Source organism: Podarcis bocagei, assembly GCF_964188305.1.
Source record: "Podarcis bocagei genome assembly, chromosome: 1".
Taxonomy (NCBI): Eukaryota; Metazoa; Chordata; class Lepidosauria; order Squamata; family Lacertidae; genus Podarcis; species Podarcis bocagei.
The window spans coordinates 97586170-97608710 of record NC_138125.1 but is presented as its reverse complement, the minus strand read 5'-3'; the positions used below and the strand labels follow the sequence as shown (position 1 = coordinate 97608710).

The following is a 22541-nucleotide window of genomic DNA, read 5'->3' as shown; positions in this document are numbered from 1 at the left end:
TGTTATTAGAATTGTAGAGTTGGGAAATTCTATTGAACCATAGAATTGTGAAGTTGGAAGGGACCCTGAGGGTCATCTAACCCAATCCTTTGCAATGCAAAAATATCAATATTTGGGCCCCTATCCAATTTGAAAACCATATCAGACCCTGCTTAGCTTTTCAAATGTGCTAGCAGTTTTTATTGCTGTGCCACTAAAAGAATACAAACCTTTGTGACTAATTTGGTTTGAAATGTCAGGCTCATCCCTTTTCCTCCTGTTCCACTTGGTTGTTCCACTTGATTATTGGAGCCTGTTCCCTATTCTCTTCACTGCTATTTTTGTAGCTGCACATCCACTTGTTAAGCACAGGTCTATTTTTAATGACTTTCAGGGGAAGCTAAACTTCATCCCAGAAGTTAGTTATCCTATGAAGAATTCTTGGGGTTCCCTCATCCCTCCAGTTAGAAAAGTTACATCTTGAAATTTCTGTTAGCAACGACTCTCTAAGAAATACTTCCCTCTCATGTCACGTGTGAGAGTGAGCCATTCACTTGAGTAGTTGTGACGTGAACTGGAGCTGACTCAAAGAGTGTAAGAACTGGCTCTGTTTTCACGGGATACAAGATATCGCAATACCTTGGTGGAAGCAGCCAAGTTCAACAGGCCCTTTATCATGCTGTCTAGGTTATCTGATTGCATTTTGCAGAGGCACTACCAACAGGAGAGAGATTTCTGGTCATATTCAATGTGCTAAGGAGATGGTTTGGTCAGCAGAAGCATTTCTGCTTGTCCAACAGAAAGGTCTCCCCCCGCCGTCCTCCACCCATTGTGCTGGGGTTTCTCCCAGTGTTTCCTTCTATCACCTCCTCATGCTTCAGTCACTGGACTCCTCCTAACCATAGTGGCAAAATGGCAGGAGTCAGAATTATTCTTCCTACTGATTTAATTACATTTCTGTCATTTTGAATGAAATGTGTTGCAATAGTTTCTATAACCATATACTGCTGCATGTGCTGGTCAGTTACACACCTCTAATACACATGCGCTCTGTGCCTGTTGTAGTTCTTCATTAAGCTGAATTCTGTGACTTATACAGTGTGCAAATTGGCATAAATGCATTACAGGCTTGTTAATATTTAGAGAGTCAAAAACTCAGAAAACACCTAAAGAATTATTGATCCACCTTTTTGGGATTTCAGCAGCTGTTGCCTAAGTAGATTTTTTTGTTAGCCATAAGAGCTGGTGGCTTTCTGTTGCTTTTTGCTTTAAAAGAAATCTGATATATTCATGAAGCAGAATTATGTGCCTACTACCTCACACAGTCTTGAGGAATATGCACCACGCACACAGATTCTGACAGTGGTCGAGAGATCCTGACCTGAGGCTGAGGAGCTGACTACATGTTGAGATGCTCTGGAAAGCTATGCTTTGAGAATCAGCACAACCTTCAAAGGCAATTTTGGCTAAGAACTCTGCTGTGCAGGTGATTGGAACACTGTTTCAAGGCTGGAACACAAGGAAACACTTTGCATGTTGTACAAGTAAGATACTTCCTATTGGCTAATACAGGGGTAGTCAACCTTTTTATACCTACTGCCCAATAATGCATCTTTCTTGATGGTAAAATTCCCTTACTGCCCACCAGTGCTCAATGGAAGGAGGATTCAGCTTGTGCCGTAGAACCCCCTACCGCCCACCAAGTCCCCATTCCTCAATTGATACTGTGAAAAGCACCAGATAGGAGCCAAGCTAGATTGAAAATTAGATCGCAATCTTCTTTGGGCAGGAATATTTGGTTGTTACTCTTAAGTACTGTGTCTCTCTAATGTTGCAGTGTCTCATCCAGTCTAATAATAATAATAATAATAATAATAATAATAATAATAGCAGCAGTTGGAATTTCCTTATACCAATCTTTAATTAACATCACTGATTTGAAGCCTAAGATGGGCACTATCCTGTCCACATATCCCAACTGAGTTTTCCATGGCCTTGTCTCCTTTGAGGCTTCCTTTCTAATACTGGAGGTCTGTATCTCTGGTCTAGATTTCCACTCCATTCTGTTGTTTCTGTGAGACGTGAATAGCTGGCGGCAGTAAACCCAAGCCTTGCACCACTGGGAGCAATATTGGCTGAGAGAGATTAATCCTTTGGCGCATGACTTTTCCGAAGGAGATCCAGTCATGTCCTATTTTTTTTTGCCCCCACCTTGTCTTCATCTGCTGGATCCTTTTCAGCCTCACCTTGTAATGCCGCCTCTCCTAGATGACAGGGCTGCCATAGTGCTTCCTTCCAAGCCAGCTCTCTCCTGATATAACCAAGTCTGAAACACACTTTGCTCCTCTTGCACCTGCCTTTCCTCCCATTTTCCTCTACGGCTCTTTTGCACAACCTGTATTCAGTGGTGTGGGTTGTTGCTGTTTGGCCTCAGGTTATTTGTAATCATAAAACAGTTGGGCAATTGTTTTCAGCCAAAGATCCATTGGTGGGAGAGTGCACATGCCAGTAGCGAGCACGGCTGGAAGCAAAAGTGGGTGGGACAATTAATGTAATTTCTACCTATGTATGGTAGGCTAGGGACACAGGTGGCACCATGGGTTAAACTACAGCGCCTAGGACTTGCCGATCAGAAGGTCAGCGGTTCAAATCCCCATGACTGGGTGAGCTTCTGTTGCTTGGTCTCTGCTCCTGCCAACATAGCAGTTTGAAAGCACGTGAAGTGGAAATAGATAAATAGGTACTACTCCAGCGGGAAGGTAAATGGTGTTTCCGTGCGCTGCTCTGGTTCGCAAGAAGTGGCTTTGCCATGCTGGCCACATGACCCGGAAGCTGTACGCCGGCTCCCTCGGCCAATAAAGCAAGATGAGCGCCGCAACCCCAGAGTCGGCCACGACTGGACCTAATGGTCAGGGGTCCCTTTACCTTTACCTATGGTAGGCTAGTTTCCAGGGAAGCAGGAGTCAGTATCATAGTTCTAGGACACCTTTCAAGCAGGCAAAAGTGCCTGAGGTCATGAAATTAGGCTGGTGAGAGTTCATGGCCTGCTGTGGCCTGGGGACAATTCCAAGAGATACATTTGGCCCCCAAAGACTGAGGTTGCAATTGGCAAAGGGTTCTATTATGATGCTAACAACATTTAAATAGTGCTTGTCACATTAGTCTCATTTTGCATCCCCCAAAACCCATCTATAATGCTGAGGAGTTGGGTATGTACACTCCTGAGATATTTGTTACACGGCTGATAAGCTTGAATGTTCTTTCTCTCCAGAACGATAGCGTTAGCAAAACTTTCTCTGATTAGAAGCAAACGGAGCTCTGCAGAGTCATCAGTTTGATGAGAATAGCCTGTTGTGCACTGATGGCTTTTTAAAGAAAATTCCCGGGGGGGGGGGTTAACAAACCCTTGTATCTGGCCTCAACAGCAGAAAATGGGCTGCTTAATCGTATCCTTAAACTATGCGGAGTTCCACTTAAGTGAATGGGCACCAAGAGAAAGCCTTGGCTCATGAAGAAAGCTATTCCGCCCTCCCCCAAACTTATATTCTCATTGTCTCAACATGCTGGAAAGTTTTACACTACCTATAAAAGCCTTGAAGGGTAGTTTTCTGGTTGTATATGCACTATACCTTTAAAGCACATTCCACCCCCACAGAATTCTGGGCACTGTAGTTTATCCCTCAAGAGTTACAGTGCCCAGCAACCTTTAACGAACTGAAGTACCCAGAACTCTTTTGAGTGGGGTGGTGGTGTTTCAAACATATTTTAAAGGCATAGTGTGTAGGCCCTTGAAGCTACCACCTTGCTGAAGCTGAGCTTGTCACTGCAAGGAACATGTGTGCCATTTCGGGCACCATGGGGGAAGAAAGGCAGGACATGAATAAAAACAAAATATATTTATTACATTTATAAACATTTCTCACCAAGTAGCTCAGGATGGTGTACACCAGGCTTCCTCAACCTCACCCCTCCAGATGCTTTGAGACTACAATCCCTGGCCACTGGTCCTGCTAGCTAGGGATCATGGGAGTTGTAGGCCAAAAACATCTGGAGGGCTGAGGTTGAGGAAGCCTGGTGTACATGGTTCGACCCCTCATTTAATCCTCACAAAAATTCCATGAGGTAGGTTACACTGTGAGGTCGTGACTGGTCCAAGGTCACCCAGTGAGCTTCATGGGTCACTCCAGGTCTCTCATCAGCCCCAGCCAACATGGCCAACGCTGATGCATGATGGGAGTTGTAATCGAAAGGCACCTAAAGGGCCACAGGTTCCCCATCACAGATTTAATTCATTTCCCATTCTTCCATAGCTGAACTGGAAAATAAACAAGGGACAAGGAGGAAATGTTCATTGGTTTGTTCATTTTGTGTGTCACCCTTCATTTGTAGATCTTGAGGAAGTTCACAACATAGAAATACTAAATGAAAAAGAAAGAAAATGAAATGCATAATAAAAAAGAACAAATGAGCCACAAACAAGTAACCATCTCTTCTCTCCCCCCCCCCTTATTTGTTATTTGTTAGAGAATTTATAAACTGCTTCCCAAGAAATGTTTCCAAAGTGGTGCATGGCCACTTTTTAATTTAGAAAAATACCCACAAACCTATATAGCAAAAATGAAATAAAGAAAACAATATTAAAATGAGGTGCTATAAAGCGGTATCTTCAACAGATTTGCTGATCTTCTTCTAGTGCATGAAGGTCAGCGTAATGATCTTCAGAGGGCAGAAATTGGAGATTAAGAAGGCAAAGATAAAACCCCAGTGAAAAATATTGACTTGGTTGATGAACTGCATGATTTTATCATGATTTGAAGTATTTCCCCCACAAAGCTTTGCAGGTTGGGTTCTGAAAGTGAGAAAAGGAGCAATCCCATAAGTTCTCGAACTACGTGGCAAATAATATCTCAAACCAATGATTCCTTATTTTAATATTACTTCAGTACCTTTCACAGAATTTCAATAAATGGTGGAACATCTCATAAGTCGGTTCTCAGCCTTCCCAATGTGTTATATGCATTTTGTATCTATGTTACCTTCTTTGCCCTAGCACTACATTTTCACACGCACCAACTCACAAAAGGAGTTTTTTTTTTAAATGAAGGTACCCATTTTTCATATATATTTTTCTCATGAACTGATGCTATCTCTGTCATGCCTCTCCCCATTATCTAGAGAAACATGGGTTCCGCAGAAGGCATGCTCCTGCTCTTTTGCCTTCACTGTTCATTCTTAACACTTCCCACTTTTCAACAAAAGAAATGATAAACAGTAATGAAAAAGTCGATTATATCAGCTGCCAAGGCACCAGGCTCCTTTGGACAGACCGGAAATTGAAGTGAGGATGTTCCACAGATTATTGCTTCAGCCACTGCAGAGAAAAAGCGAATTCAAACTGTAATTCTCCTGTGCCTAATAAGAGGCAACATTTTGCATAATAGTAATTGCATATGCAATGCGAACAACTTATTTCCTCCCTTCTTTTTCTTAATTGCTTTGTGGAAGAAGTAGGACCCACCTCTCTGTATTTCCCCCTCCTTCCATTTCCATTAAGTGGGCCAATTTGCTTTTCCATTACTTATAATTTATGAAAATCTGGACCTCATCTAGATCTGTCTTCTCTCTCTCAAAATTACAGCCTTGCTCTTGAGATGCTGAAGCCGGTTGCCATAGCAACTGCAGCATGATTATCTATGACGATAAACGCAACTTTCTCAAAGGACATTAAACAGTTCTTACCGAGAAGAAAATAACAGTGTCCTGTGAGATGGCCTCTTGCGTAGAAAACCAATTGGGAGACTGAGGGAGAGGTGACTTCCACAGATGCAATTACTTCATCCCACTCACTACAGCTAGTGCTGTTGCTCCTGTCTCAAAAGTCAGCCCTATTAAAACTGTTCTTGCCTTTGTTGTTGCTATCTGTCCCTCTAATAACCAACTCCGGTGGTTGAATGCCAACCAAGTTGGAGTGAAAACGGGGCTGCTGAAAAACAAGATGGAGGAATCAGCATCTTGTGAACATGAGGTATGCAGAAGTACAGGACAGCTTTTAAAAAAAAAACCACACACACCATACACCACCACCAGAAGCAGGAAACTCTTTCCCCATATAAGTCCTATTGCCTTGCTGTCTTCACAGCTTTTGATGGCAATGGGTTTTACAAGTTTTGCGTCACCATGGTGGAACCTCTTCCCGCAAGAAGAAGAAGAAATAAAAGGAAAATAATCTCTCTTCATTGTGTGTGTGTGTGTGTGTGTGTGTGTGTGTGTGAAGGTGCATTGTCTAGCAGGCATTGGGTTGAGAAAAAGACTGCTTCATATGTCTTTGGGGTCTTGCTAGTTTTGAGAATTATTTCTTTGTAATGGAATTATTTCTTTTGTAATGGAACTTTTTTGAAAAGCAGCATAAATATTTAAATGTGAAAAGTGGTGATAACAGAGTGGCTCTGGCAGTTCAAAAGTGGATTGTTTGGATTATTATGAATTACTAAAAATCAGCTATATTTGTGGAAGTGACTTAACCTAGCCCTGCTTTCACCTATGGTCCTGCCAATGTTGTTGGCCTCCAGTTGTCATTAGCCCTCCATTAGTAGTCATTAGGATGGGTAATGGCCGGGTAGGTGGGAATTGTAGTTGGATTCTAATGGGTTATTGAATATTGCTTTATTTTATATAATTTGTTTATTTTAAAGTTATTGTAACTTTTTATATTGGGTCAGATTGTTACTATTAATGCTTGATGTTTTATTATTATTTTTATATGTGTTGGAAGCCACCCAGAATGGCTGGGGCAACCCAGCCAGGTGGGCAGGGTATAAATAAAATTATAAATTTATTTATTTATTTATTTATTTTCCAATGACATTTAAAAGCTCACAGGTTCCCAATTCCTGGATTAAAGACACTCCATGGAGTTCCCACCGTAACAGGTGAAATTACTTCTAATGTTGTTGGCATCTGTCCATCTCAGGAGACAATGGAGGAGTGTGTCTTGGGGGGGGGGGTGAAGTCAAGCTGTTAGAAGGTTGCAGAACCTGCTGCGGCTGTAGAGACTAATATGGGAGAGACATGTTTTGTTGCAGCTGGGGCAGATTAAGGCATCCAGTTTTTGTAGATCAGCATGGGATTGCACTGCAAATCTCCCTAGGAAGGAAGCATAGGTATAGCCAGGATTTATGTAGGGGGCGGGACAGGCTTTATGTTGGAGGCAGAACCTCAGTTAGTTTAGTATTTTTTATGGATTTCCTTAATTTATAATCAAGGAAATTTGGTCCCCTGCCACCCCCGGCTATGGACCCAATGGTCAGGGGTCCCTTTACCTTAAGCAAGCTATAGCTTGGGGCCCCAAGTGGGGCCCCCAAAACAATTTAAAGGGAAAAAAAACCTGGATGTACATTTCCAAAATATGAGATAAAAAACTAATAAAATAAAACCTACATACAGCAACAGTGTTTTGTGTTGTGCAGGCTCCTATGATGTAAGTAATGGGCCCCGCCTGCTAGCCTGCTCCCTCAAATATCACTGGTTTGCTCATTTCTATATTAATTACTTTGATAAAATACATGCTTTGTTATGTGCAAATGGATTTAGATACCTATTAGGTTCATAAATTACCATACAGCATATATTCAACACAAAAAACCAGCGGCAATTTGTTGTTGACAAACTGGACAGCTAGACATATAAAGGGCCCCATTAACTTTAGTAGCTTAGGGCCTCATCAAACCTAAATCCGACCTTGCGTACCCCCGGGGTAGAGAAAGCAAGGCGCGCGCGGCAAGCAGCAGCACGTGGCGCTGGCAGCGGGAGCGGCCTTTCCGAAGGGGGCGGAGCGAGCAGCTGCTGCGCTTTGCGCGGCTCGGCTGCCGGCCACCTGCCCGCCGGCGGGAGTTTCCCAAGCACTTCGGAGGAGCGAGGTGCGTTGATTGGACCCGCCGCCTCCTCCGCCCGCTCCCTTTTCGCTCAGTTTGGCGCGCCGGGAGCTCTATGCGGGCGGCGGCGGCGAGCGGCTGCTCTTCCCGCCAAGCCGGCCATGCCGCTGAACGGCTCCTCCTCAGGCGCCGGAGGAGCCAACCGCACCTCGTCCTCAGACGGCGGCGAGCCGCTGTCCCTCTTCCGCCTGCTGGTGCTCAGCCTGCTGGCGCTGCTGACTGTGGCCACGCTGGTGTGGAACCTGCTGGTGCTGGCCACCATCGTGCGCGTGAGGGCTTTCCACCGCGCGCCGCACAACCTGGTGGCGTCCACGGCGGCGGCCGACGCGCTGGTGGCGGCGCTGGTGATGCCTCTCAGCCTGGCCAAGGAGCTGTCGGGGGGCGGGCGGCGCTGGCGCCTGGGCCGGGCGCTGTGCCACGCGTGGGTCTGCCTCGACGTGCTCTGCTGCACGGCCAGCATCTGGAGCGTGGCCGCCATCGCCCTCGACCGCTACTGGTCCGTCTCCAGGCACCTGCGCTACACCCCGCGCGCGCGCCGCCGAGCCTCGGGCGCCCTCATCGGCGTGGCGTGGGCGCTGGGCGCGCTCCTGGCGCTGCTGCCGCTGTTGCTCGGCTGGGGAGGCAGTTCGTACAGCGCCGAGCAGCAGCGCTGCCAGGTCAGCCCCGAGCCCGCCTACGCCGTCTTCTCCACGGGGGGCGCTTTCTACCTGCCCCTGGGCGTCGTGCTCTTCGTCTACTGGAAGATCTACAAGGCGGCCAAGTTCCGCGTCGGAGGCAGGAACGCCGTCGCGCCCCTCCCAGAAACGGGGCAGGTAAAGCACCGCCGAGGGGGGGGCGAGGATTAGTGTGCAGGGAGGACGGGGGTGCGACGTGGTATGTGAGGCTGCGTTGGAATCCGACTCCCCCGCAACGCCTCTTTCTGGTCTGTCAGGGGTTGGGCTAGATGACCCGTGGGGTCCCTCCCAACTTTTGGGCGGGGTTCGCGCGCACAGCGGGTGGGGGAACGTGATATGCGAGGCTTCGTTGGAATCTGGCTCCCCCGCAACGCCACCCTCGGATCTGTCAGGGGGTGGGCTAATGACCCTCCAACTCTGTGGGAAGCGGGGAGTCGCGCGCAGCATACACAGAAGGCCCAGCATACACAGTAGGGGTGGTTGAGCAATAGGGCAATAAGGGCGAACGGTGGGTCGGAGAAGTTTAACAAGCATGAATCTCAATCTGCGTTTCACCAGCAGGCATCCAAACAATTCAAGGTTTGATTGTTGAACTTGGCCGTTGAGCAGGTGTAGACAGCATTTGCTGCAAGCCAGGGTTATTTCGAACCAGCGCAGTTCAGACTTTGGTTTCAAAGCTCCGGGATTTTAGATCTTTTCAAAAGCAACTGAAGCTGGGAAGGAGAGGCATTCATTCGCCCTTTGGAAAAGTTGCTTCAAGCAGCCTGAAACGTCTATGCAGCCTTGAATGAAAACTTCTTTCTTTCTTTTGGAATCAAGTTTTGAAACTTGCAAGCTGAAAGATGTAAGCTGGAAATTTGCAGCTGGACGCAGCTGGAAATTCAGGGGGCCACAGTGAAAAGGGGAGGAAGTGCGTTTATGCGGAGCTTTTGCTTAGCTTCTTGAGTGTGAAGAGTAGGTTTTCCAAGCCTGCTTGGAAGTTCTGCGCTCTGCTGCGGGGAGTGTCTACCTCTGGTGTGGGGTCAGGAGAAAGTTACTCAGTGTTATTTATGCTCCGGGGTTAGCTCTAACCTTGGGAAGAGTTTATAGAACAGCTGTAGGGACTTCTGGATGTATTAGAAACAGCAAAAGTGAACATCAGGACAGAAAGGTTCAGCTAGGAATAGCTAGAGGATGAGAGTGGAGTGGCACATCTGAGATGGAAAGTAGAATAATGCAGGCATTAGACAGCCAGTGTGGCAGGATGAATGGGGAGGTGCAAAATTACACAGCTGGTTTGAAATCTGTTTTCATCTTATGTGTTCCTTTTTTTGTGTGTGTGCAGCCTCAAAAGCTGATGCTCATTGTGTGAAGAAAGAAACCATTGTAAATACAAGTATTTGGTGTACAGTGCTTCTAAGGTTTTACAATGCTTTAAGATGAGGCAAATAATAAATGCTTTCCATTGTTTTATCCTTTAGCACAACCAAAGCGGAAAAAGGTTAATATTTTTATTTATACAATGCGGCCCAATTATGTACATGTTTACACAGAAGGAAGCCCACACCATGTTCAATTAAATTGAGTTTGCTGTCGTCTTCATCTGCAATCCTAAACACACAGTGCCATTGAAGGCAGTAGAAATAAATTTATGAGTTAAGTATTATGCTGTTTAGGATTACGCTGTTAATCCTCAAGATTCTTTAATAGTGTCTGTGTCCCCTTTCATTTTTTTGATGGGGTGCTTTTTATTATAAACAATCTTGGGACTCATTCTTTGGTAGGAAGGGAATTACAGTGGGACCTTGGTTTACGAACTTAATCCATCCCGGAAGTCCATTCTTAAACCGAAACCATTCTTAAACCAAGGCGCACTTTCCCTAATGAGGCCTCCCACCGCTGGTGCCCTTCCACCGTCCGGCTTCTGTTCTTAGACCGAGGTAAAGTTTGCAAACCAGGACACTACTTCCAGTTTTGCGGAGTTCGTAAACAGGGCTGTTCTTAAATCAAAGTACCACTGTATCAATATCGCTGGCATGCACACATCTCCCCCAGCTCTCTGCACTGTTTTGGTGTATTACAGAATGGTTTAACTATGTATTGAATTATTCTGTCACGCATACTTGCTTGTGGCAAAGAGTTTGGAAATGAAGTCTTTCTCTTAGAGTCATCATTTGTCTGTCCATCTATGCATCAGCAGCTACATAACCAAATCCACCTGTGTGCATTTCTTAACTCACAGCCACTCGTGAAGATGAATTGTGGGGGAGGTAGAATATGCAGGAATGAACTTTGCATGTCACGTAAAGGAGATAAGAGAGGAGAGTGGGTGGTCAGGCCTGTTTATTACAGTCTCCTCTTTCCTAGCCAGCCAGGTGCTTCTAGAATGCCTACAAAGGGAGCTCACTTGCTGCATGGCTCTTTCGCTGCATTCCCTGAGCGCCTGGTATTCAAAGGCCTACTGCCTCTGAATAAGGAGGTTCTACTTAGCTATCATAAGGAATTGCTATTGATAGAATTGTAGAGTTGCAAGGGTGCAATGCAGAAATCTTTCACCCGATGTGAGGCTTGAACCCATGGCTCTGGGATTAAGAATCTCATGTTCTGCCGACTGAGCTATCCATATTAATATGTACTACCATTTCTCATGCTGGTCACAGTCTCCATACCATTGAAGTCAGCAACAAAAGTTTACATTGTCTGGGCTTGATCTTCAGTGCCTGTCGTTTCAGTTCATAAATGATCCCAGTTGATTTCCCTATAGCTTCCTTGCACGGCTTGATGTGAATGACTGTGACAGATTCCAGCTTTAATTCATTCAAGTGTGTCCAAAATCCATGGTAGCAATTTCCGGGGGGCGGGGGTTAGCCATGTTAGTTGGTTGCAGCAAAAAGAACAATGAGACTTGTAGCAAATTAAAGACTAACAAAATGTATAATTGCATGATAACTATAGTCCACTTCATAAGATGCATGAAGTGTTATCTTGAGCTACACACACACACACACACACACACACACACACACACACTAGTTTGTGAGGACAAGAAGATGGAATTGTTTCTTTCCGGGGGATGATGACTGTAAAACCGAGAGGATTTTTATCAGATTCTTTGTTTTGTTTTGTTTTTTGGCTTACTGGTATAATGATGCAGTTGTTATCAAGAACAGTTTTGGAAAACTCCCGCTGTTAATTACAAAACTCTCATTGCACTTTTCTGCATTACAGTCCCACCACTACATGGGCAGCCTAGAATAATACTGCATTCATGTGATAACATGGCTGTAGTCCACAAAAGCTTAACCTTCTGACTTTTTTAAAAATTGCATTTCCTATGTCATTGCCTCCATAATTTTCAAGTTTGCAATCATTTGCTTTTTTTGTAGGCAGAGAAAGAACTTTGATAGATACCATTTTTTGTGATATTAAAAACAAAATTTGTATAATGCTGTGTCTGGAAATAAGATACACAGACACAAGAGAATGTGTGCGCGCACACATACTGAAATTTGAGAGTGCAGTCCTTGGGATTAAGCCCCATTGAAAAATTAGTGGGACTTATTTCTGAGTAAACATGCACCACGTTACTAATGTTTTGGTAAACTGCAACTTGATGTGTTGGACAAAAATCTTCATTTCTTAAGGCAAATACTTAATAGTACTTGAAAAATACTTCTTATCATATTAAGCAAGGGCGGAGGGAATTGTGGATCGTAAACCCCAAGGGGCCCTTAGATCTTCATCATGTCACCATGTGGGAGGGGAAGGTGCAGCAAAGATAATGGTGCTGCCTTTATTAGATTAGTGTATTATCATGGTAAAGCTGTTGCGTGTTTTGCAACTTTCAATTTATCTGAATGTGTGAATTGGCACCTGAATATAACGGTTACATTTTGGGGAATGCACATACAGATCTAGTTGTTGCAAGCAACAGCAGGTTGCTACTCACATTTATGTCAAAGTAACCTCAGCTGAATTAAATGGGCCTTTCTTCTATGTAAATTTGGATAGGATTACAGCATAAGTCTCTTAGCATCCTTGATTAGGAAAGCGCTCCACTATCCCCAGTCCATTTTCCTTTCTTGATAGGCAAAAGGTCCTTATATACAGTCCCAACCCAAAATGAATTTCTTTATTTTAAGCCTGTCTTTTTATTTCATCGTGTGCACACCATTGTCTTGAAACCTTTCTTTCGTGCTTGGCTTTACAGTGGAGCAGTTTTAATTATAACTAACAATGCCAGCTACTAGTGCTACTGATGCTTCAAGTGAGCAGAGTGATAGTCACTGCACTCTCTTCCAGTGTAATCAAACTTGCCTGGGCAAGGACTACGAAGCTGGGTTCTTCATTTTCCTGGTATTCTGATATGATCTATGAAGGAGATTGATTAGTCACATTCCAGATAGAAATAGGTTATTGACATTCTGCACATTTTTGGAAATATGTTTGTTGGAGTTCTTTATTCTCTGTGTCCTTGTTTCAATATTGAAATAAAACATAGAAGGAATGGACAAGCGATAAGAAACATTGAGCCAATGTTATCTTTTTGGGAAAGGAAGAGGTGTTGTGCAGAGTTAACAAGACTTGGGGTACCTGCAAGCTATCGCTATTTCACAGGAGTGGCTCAAGCACACATAGGAACTTTAGGCTTGCACGTTTTAAATGGATTAAGGAGTTCTATTGCCCTAGTGCAACAAATCCACTTAAAAAATAATAATCCCCAGACTTTCTACTGTTAGGAAAGTGACAGGGAAACACAATGAAAAGTGTTAGATGAACAATTGATTAATGGGGTGATGTATAAAAAGCCTGCCAGCAAATCAGGAATGCAGGACAAATGCTCATTGCAGCAAACAAATCGGAATGAATGCTCAATAAAGACAATATAATCTAATCTCCTGATTTGTGCAAGCAAATCATGATGAATGCTCAATAAACAGGTTGTCTGGTGGGGCCCCTAATCTTTGCACACAGGAAATCGATTCAGTTTTTTGTTTGTTTGTAACTGTGGCTTCAACCCTATATCTGCTTGGAGGAATGGGGGGGAGGCCCCCTTAAATTCAGTAGGCCTTGCACATGCAACAGAATTAGGACATAAAATGGACAATATATTTTGTTTTAATGTAGTCCCACTGCCATCAATGGGATCACTACAGGTAAGGTTGCTAGCAGGATAAGGTTTGCTAACATTCCTGGCAATTAATCATCTGAAGGGACAAGCCTTTTATGTTAGGATCAAAGTAGACCAGGGTGCTCAGTTCTGGTTGCCAGGACTTTTGATGCAGGTAGAAGCAAATACAAAGGAGAGGAGGCTGCAGAAAAGGGTCCAGGATGACAGGAAACACCTGAAGCAGCAGGAAGGAGAACAAATCAGTGAGGCAGACTATATTTACTGCATGTCCTGGAGGCAGTAAAGTCTGAAGTGAAACTGGCAGGTATACTCCCAGCCCCACTTACCAATTTCTGTTACTATAGCAATTTCGGTTTTTTCCCTGTGCAAGTTCAACAGAGAAGCATTTGCTTAGGCTACTAATATAGATCCAGGGCAAAGATCTGTAGTCATTGATTTATTGGTTGAGAATCATGAGAATAGTAATGCAGAGAGGAGGAAGAATAGGCAAATAAATGCCCTTCTATTTCCTAGCATAGGTTTCAGAGTCATGTCTCTCACTTGTAGGAAAAGACTGCACTATCCACCCTGATGACTGATAAGTTACTTTTTTTTTTTTATAAAATTTTTTATTGCGTTTCTTTCCATAGGTTAACAGATTAATTTACATAGCAACATACAAGAAACATATTTTTTTTAATATATGAAGAAAAGTAAAAAAAAAGAAGAAGATAAAAGTTAAATATCATCAAATTCACTTTCTTTTGGACCTCCTCACATCCTCTCAACATTGCTTTCATTATTCTAACCAGTGCAGCAATTTATTATCTTATTTCACATCTTATTGTACCTTTGAGTTTATTATGTTACCAATTTCGAAAGTTTGTAATTTGTTTTCAAGACTTTTAATAAACATAATATTTTGTTTCTAAATTATCTCGTTTTTTCATCATTACTTACTTTATCATTTACTTAGATGAATTGCAGAAGCATGACGTTTCTTAATCGTGCACAATCTTAACATTCAAACAACTTATAGTATTTTTGCAAATAGTCCTTAAATTTTTTCCAGTCTTCCTCCATTGTTTCTTCGCTCAGATCTCGGATTCTGCCAGTCATTTCTGCCAACTCCATGTAGTCCATCAGCTGCGTCTGCCAGTCCTCCAGTGTGGGTAGATCTGGTGTCTTCCAGAACTTTGCAATAAGAATCCTTGCTGCTGTGGTTGCATACATAAACAAGGTTCTATCCTTCTTTGGCACCTTCCGGTCCACCATGCCCAGAAGAAAGGCCTCTGGTTTCTTAGAAAAGGTATATTTGAATACCTTTTTCAGCTCATTATGTATCATTTCCCAGAAGGCCTTTACTTTCGGGCAGGTCCACCAGAGGTGAAAGAATGTCCCTTCTGCCTCCTTGCATTTCCAACACTTATTATCAGAAAGATGATATATTTTAGCCAACTTGACTGGGGTCATGTACCACCGGTATACCATTTTCATAATGTTCTCTTTCAAGGCACTACATGCCGTGAATTTCATATCGGTGTTCCATAACCTTTCCCAGTCCTCAGACATAATGTTGTGTCCTACATCCTGTGCCCATTTTATCATAGCAGATTTAACTGTCTCATCCTGTGTGTTCCATTTAAGCAGCAAGTCATACATCCTCGAAAGTACCTTAGTCTTTGGTTCTAGTAACTCCGTCTCCAGTTTCGATTTCTCCAACTGAAAACCCACTTTTTTATCCGTTTTAAATACCTCTTGAATTTGAGCATAATGTAACCAATCTCGCACCTTACTTTTTAATTTGTCCTGGCTTTGGAGCTTCCAGTTATCTCCAACTCTTTCAATCAATTCCCAATATTTTGGCCAGTAGGCCTCCATATTGGGCCTTTTTTTAGAGATCTTGGCTTCCACTGGTGATAACCACCTCGGGGACTGATAAGTTTCTTTTTGCTCACACTTAGCCTTTCTGGGGCTGCTACCCTCCTCTCATACTAAAGAGGTTCAAAACAGTCAGGCCCTTAGAGATGGAACCCTGAGTTGGGCAAAGCAACATTAAATGCCTATTAATTTCTCACTTCAGTGATAATGATTATGTTTTGTCCATTCCTTTGTAGTTGGATTACTGAATAAAGCTGAGGACAGACAGACAGAGCATTCTTTAGGCCTGGAGCAGTCCCAGAAAGAGCTGTACCTCATGTTGGGTCTCTGCTGTTTGTCAGTAAAGCCTCATACAAAGAGTAAGATCCAACAAAGGCTTCTCCTTACTATCCTGCTGCTTCCCCTACATGGGAGCATCTCCAGCTGATTTGGTGGGCTGAAGTGGGAGAAAGACCAGACGTCCCACTGCATGAGTGGATTTCTGTTGCACAAGCATGGGGAAGTCATTGGATGTCACCCGGAAGCCCTTAATTGGAGCTGGGTTCAGCACCAGAGCTTCTCCTCATTACTGTTCATCAACCACTATCAGGCAAGTCCTGCAGTGCTGCTGCTGGTGCTTGTGGTTGTTTTAGTTTTCCAGTAACATTTTCCAGCAATATTAGCCATTCAAAGAGCAAACAGATTGGGTCATTCCAGTGTTGTGTGTATGATTCAAGTCAGAGGGTGCAACATTTTGAGGCAGACTAGTGTATTCTTTTTTTGGAGGGGGACCCACAGGGAAGGGTTAATTGATAAAAAAAACAATCTTTCTGCTTTCTCCTGTTGATGTTAGCCTCTGCTAGATTAAACCACCCTGGGCTCTCATGTGATGACGGTCAGTTCAAAGACATCTAGCAGTGGAAGAACGGGATAGAATCCATCTTGTTCATTCTATGGTTTATTTATTTATTTTTAAAAAAATATTTATTAAAGTTTAAACATTACAGAGAGAAAAAAGAAAAGAAAAGAGAAACAAAAAAGAAATACAGTGGTACCTCGCAAGACGAATGCCTCGCAAGACAAAAAACTCGCTAGACGAAAGGTTTTTCCATTTTCGATTTGCCTCGCAAGACGAATTTCCCTATGGGCTTGCTTCGCAAGACGAAAACGTCTCGCGACTTTGTTTCCTTTGTCTAAAAACAAAGACATGTTTTGTTTATAAAGTTAATTTATTTTCCCTTCAATTTTTGAACTGCTCTTTACAGTATGTGTGACTTTAAAGAGCAGTTAATAAACTGTTGTTGTACCAAATTTGGCTTTGTTTGGACTTTTTTTGACCATAGGAACGCATTAATTGATTTTCAATGCATTCCTATGGGATTTCGTGATTCGCAAGACGAAAAATTCGCTAGACGACAAAACTTGCGGAACGAATTAATTTCGTCTTGCGGGGCACCACTGTACAAGCAATAAACAATTACAAAGCCTCAGAAACAAAAATAAATACAGTAATACAAAACATCAACAATACAAAAAAAAGCAAAAAAGAAAAAGCAAAAGCATTTAAGGAACCCAAAAAAAGAACAAACAAAAATAAAAAGAACCCCGTATTCTCATATCCTTATCTTTCATTTGCTTATTTCCTCGACTTCCTCACACCTCCTTTTTTGTATTCTAGTTCAATTAATTATTCCAGCAAGTTCTTTCCCTCTTTCTCAAATTTAGTTCCATAATTTATCTTAACACATTTTAGCCTTAAATTTACCCCTTTACCCAATATCAATCTATTCATACTTAATTCTTTATAGTATTTCTACTAAAGTCATGTAGCTTCTTTCCAGCATCCTTCTAACATTCATTAATTTTAGAATATTTCTGTAAATATACTTTAAATTTTTTCCAATCTTCTTCCACCGACTCTTCTCCCTGGTCTCGGATTCTACCAGTCATTTCCGCCAATTCCATGTAATCCATCAGCTTCATCTGCCATTCTTCCCTGGTAGGTAGGTCTTGTGTCTTCCAATGCTTAGCGATAAGTATTCTTGCTGCTGTTGTGGCATACATGAAAAAAACTCTGTCCTTCTTTGGCACCAACTGGCCCACCATGCCCAGGAGAAAGGCCTCTGGTTTCTTTATAAAGGTATATTTAAATACCTTTTTCATTTCATTATAGATCATCTCCCAGAATGCCTTAATCTTTGGGCATGTCCACCAAAGGTGAAAGAATGTACCTTCAATTTCATTACATTTCCAACATTTATTATCGGGCAAATGATAATTTTTTGCAAGCTTGACTGTTGTTGTTCATTCTATGGTTTATTCCATTAGTTATTGATGCTGCTGTAGTGCCCTGTCTGTGGGGTGTGTGTGTGTGTGCGCTTTGGACAGGGGGATACATTTCTATAGGTTAGAGGAGAGAGGGTCAGTTTTCCTTTGGCTCTCCCATCTAGCCAAACGTTGGATCACTCTAACAAAAGTGCCAAACAGTATGACTAGGATTTTAAAAAGCCCATTTATGTGCAGATGTTCACCTGGAGACATTGCCATTTTTGCTTTCCTTGTGTTGCGTCAGATGTTACTTTGCACTGCTTGAGAGCAAGGGGAATAGGTTTAGGGCAAAATGGCTTGAAAGGCATAAATCCATGCACAAGACCTCACCAGCCTTTGGATTCTGACTTATTTGAGGTAGTGACTTATTTGAGCAGTAGTTTGTGCTGTATGTTGCAGGAGTGAATAACGGGGCAACGTAGTTCTGTCCTGATCTTTATTTTTCTTGCCTCCCTCCACCCTAGCAGAAGTCTTGCAACACACACACACACACACACACACACACACACACACACACACACACTGGTTGAAGTCTAGAGTTTGGGCTTGGGCACAGCTGGTCTGTCATTTGAAAAGCAGTGAAGGGGTGTGTGTGTGTGTGTAGAAATCCTTTACTTAAACAAAACTGTCTTGGTAATAATTCCTGTTTGCTTTTATGTCAAGGTGAAAGAAGCTTCTCATCAGCCACAGATGGTGTTTACAGCTCGTCATGCGACTGTCACTTTCCAGACAGATGGAGAAACATGGAGAGAACAGAAAGAGAAGAAAGCGGCTATGATGGTTGGCATTTTAATTGGTGTGTTTGTACTTTGCTGGATTCCCTTCTTTGTCACAGAACTAATAAGCCCCCTCTGCTCCTGCACCATAGCACCAGTCTGGAAAAGCATCTTCCTCTGGCTTGGTTACTCCAACTCCTTCTTCAACCCTCTGATTTATACAGCTTTTAACAAAAACTACAACAATGCATTCAAGAACCTTTTTGTGAGGCAGAGGTAAAAATAGCAAATGGGGGGGCATGGCTGCCAGACCTATTGGATTGTACTAAGCTCACTTACACAAATTTTGTTTGCTAGGTAATTCCGTTTGCATATTTCGCTTGACTGTGGGAATTAAGCAATAAAAACGAGTTATATATCAGAAACATAGCCCATTACACACCCTCCATTGCAATGCAGCCCAGTTTTCTAGAGAAGAAATCCCTAACCATTGCAAAAGTCCTCCTGCCCAGTTGGCTGCAGCTCCCTATATGAAAAGGGAGCAAATAATTTCAAGAACCCCACTCCGATCACAATTAAGCCTGTGCAACAAGCTGTCCTGTGTTGCCTTGTAAAGGCTAGACCGTATTTTTAAAGTTGTTCTGCTCATTTGCCAACGGCCAGTTTTAGTGTCATCAATAACTTTTACTATGAAACATTTATGGCGGGCGTGGTAAGGCACCAAAAACAAGAATTCCAAGAGTTACAAGGCACTACAATACATAGATTGGAGGTAAGTAAAGTGTCAGCAACAAATAAAACCCCTAACAGTATTTGTTTGCTTTAGTAATTCTTCAGATATGAATCAGGATAAAGATCATTGACTGCTAAGATACAAGAATCATTGAACTTGGGTGGCTGAACTTTTAAAACTTTTAATCGCAGCAAAACTGAGCAAAAACAATTATGTGAAATGGCACAAGGAAGTGTTGGGTTAAGGTAGAGGATGGAGGCAATTTTCTGAAGACTACAGCAGGGGAGCACTGAAACTAAATTCCCAGCCACCAAGTCCAGAGCCTTACATTCAAATCAGTGGTTTTGGGGAAAATATAGATATGTGGAAACTTTCCTTTAGTAGCTGCAAATGACCCTATTAACTGGACTGGATTTGCCTCCATGCAGCCAGCATGTGTTTTATGTCTTAGCCCTGTTACCATAGTGCTAAATGCATTTTATGGGGAAAATCATAACTCTGAACATTGAATGGTAACTGGGGAGGACAGCGTATCGCTCTGCAAAGAGCGGAAAGCATATTGCATCAACTGATTTCCTTCAGAGTCATTTAGTGGTTACCACCATACTTTGGCAAACTCTTGGTGTTCTTTTCTTCCAGAAAAATATTAATGTGTATTTAATTAACAATAAGTGCAATCTTTTCTTGCAGCATCACACATATGTTTTACTATGCTGGGATAAATGTGGTAATGCTCTTTTACTCAGCTGCATGTTCAGCTATTACCTCAGTTTTAAGATCAATGCAAAGTTGGCATCAGGCTCTTTAAAATGAGTCTGATAGCTTAGTCAGTATAAAATAACTTAATTGTCAAATATATTTTAAACAACAGCATGCAATATATACTTTGGTGACATCAATGCAGACCGAATTCTCAAGCTTTAAACTATTGCCTAGAGGTTCCAGGCTACCTCAAGATCCTAGTCTCTCCAGGAGCAGAGACTGGGAGGTTTTTGTTTTGTTTGTTTTAAATCCATTTACTGGTACAGGAAGAAACATCTGCATCAGCTTGGTTTGAAAACTATGCCTATATCAAGTCCTCCCACCATTACCTGCTGCAGACTCTCAATATCCACATGTATTAAGCTGCTTGTTGGTCAGACAACCCTTCAAAAAGGCATATTACGCAATGTAGGGGACTGCAGGCAGGTGTGTCCCTATCGTATGAAGAATACAAAGAAACACAGAGATCTATTGTGTGATTAGAAGTGCTGTCTGCTTGTTTAGAGGGAACGTCTGATTCCCTTGCTTGTATTGTTTCGTACCCCACATACACCACCAGCCCATTGCAAAAGGAGCCCTACTGTCAACTTTGGAAGCAGGGGCGCTTGGATTCAGTAAAGGCATTTGCACTTTTTTCAGCCCATTTACCTCTGCAGTCTGGGACCCCTTTCAGTCTTCAGCTAGCACACGTGTTGTTTCTAGAGTGAACTCAGGATTTAGAAAATTCTAAAAGAGCTATCAGGTTCTGTCATTTGTGCTGAAGGTTTCTATGCTTTGGGCAGAATTTCAGATGCCAATGTTGTAGCTTGTCAGAGAAATGGGCAAAACATCAATATCTGCACTCATCCCTGTTAGTGAAGAAGTTTTTTTTATCATGAATAGAAGAAGAAAAAAGCTTAGAAAGCAAGTTAGTCAGCCAAACAAATTTGGAGCTTTTGATTTATACATATTTATTGTTTAACACATATGTTTTCTAGTGCACATGAAATGTTAACTAGTGCAAAGGTAAATCATTTACAAAACAGTGTCACTTTACTTTCTATGTGTGTGCATATATAAAAAGACAAATAATATATCTGAACTGCTATACTGCATTAAATCTCAAAAAGGAATACATCTAGTCATTGGGCTGGATCAGAATGAAAATGAATTCAATCATATAAATGAATTGCTGTCTGAAGTTCTTCAAGAACACTTGTCTTTCAGCTTGGATAAAAGCATTTCATTTTTGCGGCATTCCTGTTGATAAACAAAGAGAAGGAAGATTTTAAATATTAAACAAGACATGTCAGTTAAATGATGATACTAACAGTGCAAACCTGCATGGCTACAAAGAAGCAAGGGTAATTAAATTCAATGGGTCTTATTTCCAACTAAACATATAGGATTACAGCCCAAATCAGCTGTCTGTCTTTTAACACATGCTGTAGGTAATACGGAAGGCAAGGCAGGTGGAATTTACTGTTAAAGTGAAAAGGTGCTGGATGAGACTGGTCCGTATGAATTATGCTGGAAAATAAGAATATCTGAAAAAACCAGACGAATGCATCTGATTGTTCTTAGCCTTCTGCTACCAACTACATTACCTAGAATCATTCACACCAGCCCTTCTGAACCTCATGCCCTCTGTGTTTAGGAATAACAGAGATTATGTGAGTTGTAGCACCAAACATCTTGCAGGGTACCAGGTTGTGAACAGCTAATCTGCATTCTGCCCACAAACGTACAGCGCTAGATGACTGGGAGGGGATGGGGACGGGACACTGTGGCATCACAAAGTAGTGCTGAATCAGTGTGTGTGTTATTAAGCCACCATGTCATGGTCAGAGCTTTTGAGACAAAGTATCTCTGTGTGCGTGTTTTCTCTCTCTCTCTTCCCCCAACCACCACTGTCCCATTTACCTCTTTAAATTCTTTGACCGTTTTGAAGTAGAGTCTTTGTTTCTCCAGTAGCTCCAGATATTCGTCATTTAGCTGGTCCCTTCTCATTTTGTTTTCTTGCTTTTTCTTTTCCATCTGTTGGTAACAAGGGGAAAGTATTATGGTGCCTTGGAACGCGCAAGACCAAAAACAAAATACCAGATAAACAAAAAGTGCTCCCTGCATCTGCACTTGTTCCAACAATAGAAACATTTGGTAGTTTACAACTAGGAAAGAGCAGAAATATAGCAAAGGATTAAAAAGTGAAATCACTATGAAACCTTTAGTGCCACAAGTCAGTTATCTTGTGGTGAAGCTTATCCAACACCCCTTTGCTTAAAATCTCAAAAGTAAGTAACTCATGAGGCCCCACCTTCATGGTTTGCATTCATAAATGAAAATCATGACCAAGTGAAAATTTGCCTTTCTGCTCATGGGATGTTTCTTTCCTACACTACCTTGTTCAAGGATACCTACCTGCATTGTGGTTTCAACAGGTGTACTGACTCCCTACTGGACAACCCACTGTATATGGCCCACACTGGTGCT

At 42.4% G+C, this 22541-nt stretch overlaps 2 protein-coding genes across 3 annotated transcripts in view; one reads left to right on the top strand and one right to left on the bottom strand.

The window, feature by feature from the left end:
* Nucleotides 1-7824: 7824 nt before the first annotated feature.
* Nucleotides 7825-20850, top strand: LOC308590224 (5-hydroxytryptamine receptor 5B-like). Its single transcript, XM_081200037.1, has 2 exons — nucleotides 7825-8722; nucleotides 18525-20850. The coding sequence occupies exons 1-2, from the start codon at nucleotides 8012-8014 to the stop codon at nucleotides 18855-18857; spliced, it is 1044 nt and encodes a 347-aa protein (XP_081056163.1). The 5' UTR covers nucleotides 7825-8011; the 3' UTR covers nucleotides 18858-20850.
* Nucleotides 20851-20997: 147 nt separating this feature from the next.
* The window catches only part of CCDC93 (CCC complex scaffolding subunit CCDC93), a 46035-nt gene continuing 44491 nt past the window's right edge, over nucleotides 20998-22541 (bottom strand). For both annotated transcript variants that reach the window (XM_081199757.1, XM_081199758.1), the window contains 2 exons: nucleotides 21975-22088; nucleotides 20998-21311 (listed from right to left, as the gene is read on the bottom strand). In XM_081199757.1, the coding sequence (XP_081055883.1) occupies nucleotides 21258-21311; nucleotides 21975-22088 (168 nt within the window). In that variant the 3' untranslated portion in view covers nucleotides 20998-21257. The remainder of the gene's footprint in view (nucleotides 21312-21974; nucleotides 22089-22541) is intronic.

Bases quoted from the DNA above. Each gene is read 5' to 3' on its own strand.
- LOC308590224 (XM_081200037.1), top strand. From the start codon at position 8,012: ATGCCGCTGAACGGCTCCTCCTCAGGCGCCGGAGGAGCCAACCGCACC. The intron at 8,723-18,524 runs GTAAAGCACCGC...TTTTATGTCAAG, and splicing joins CCCTCCCAGAAACGGGGCAG to GTGAAAGAAGCTTCTCATCA.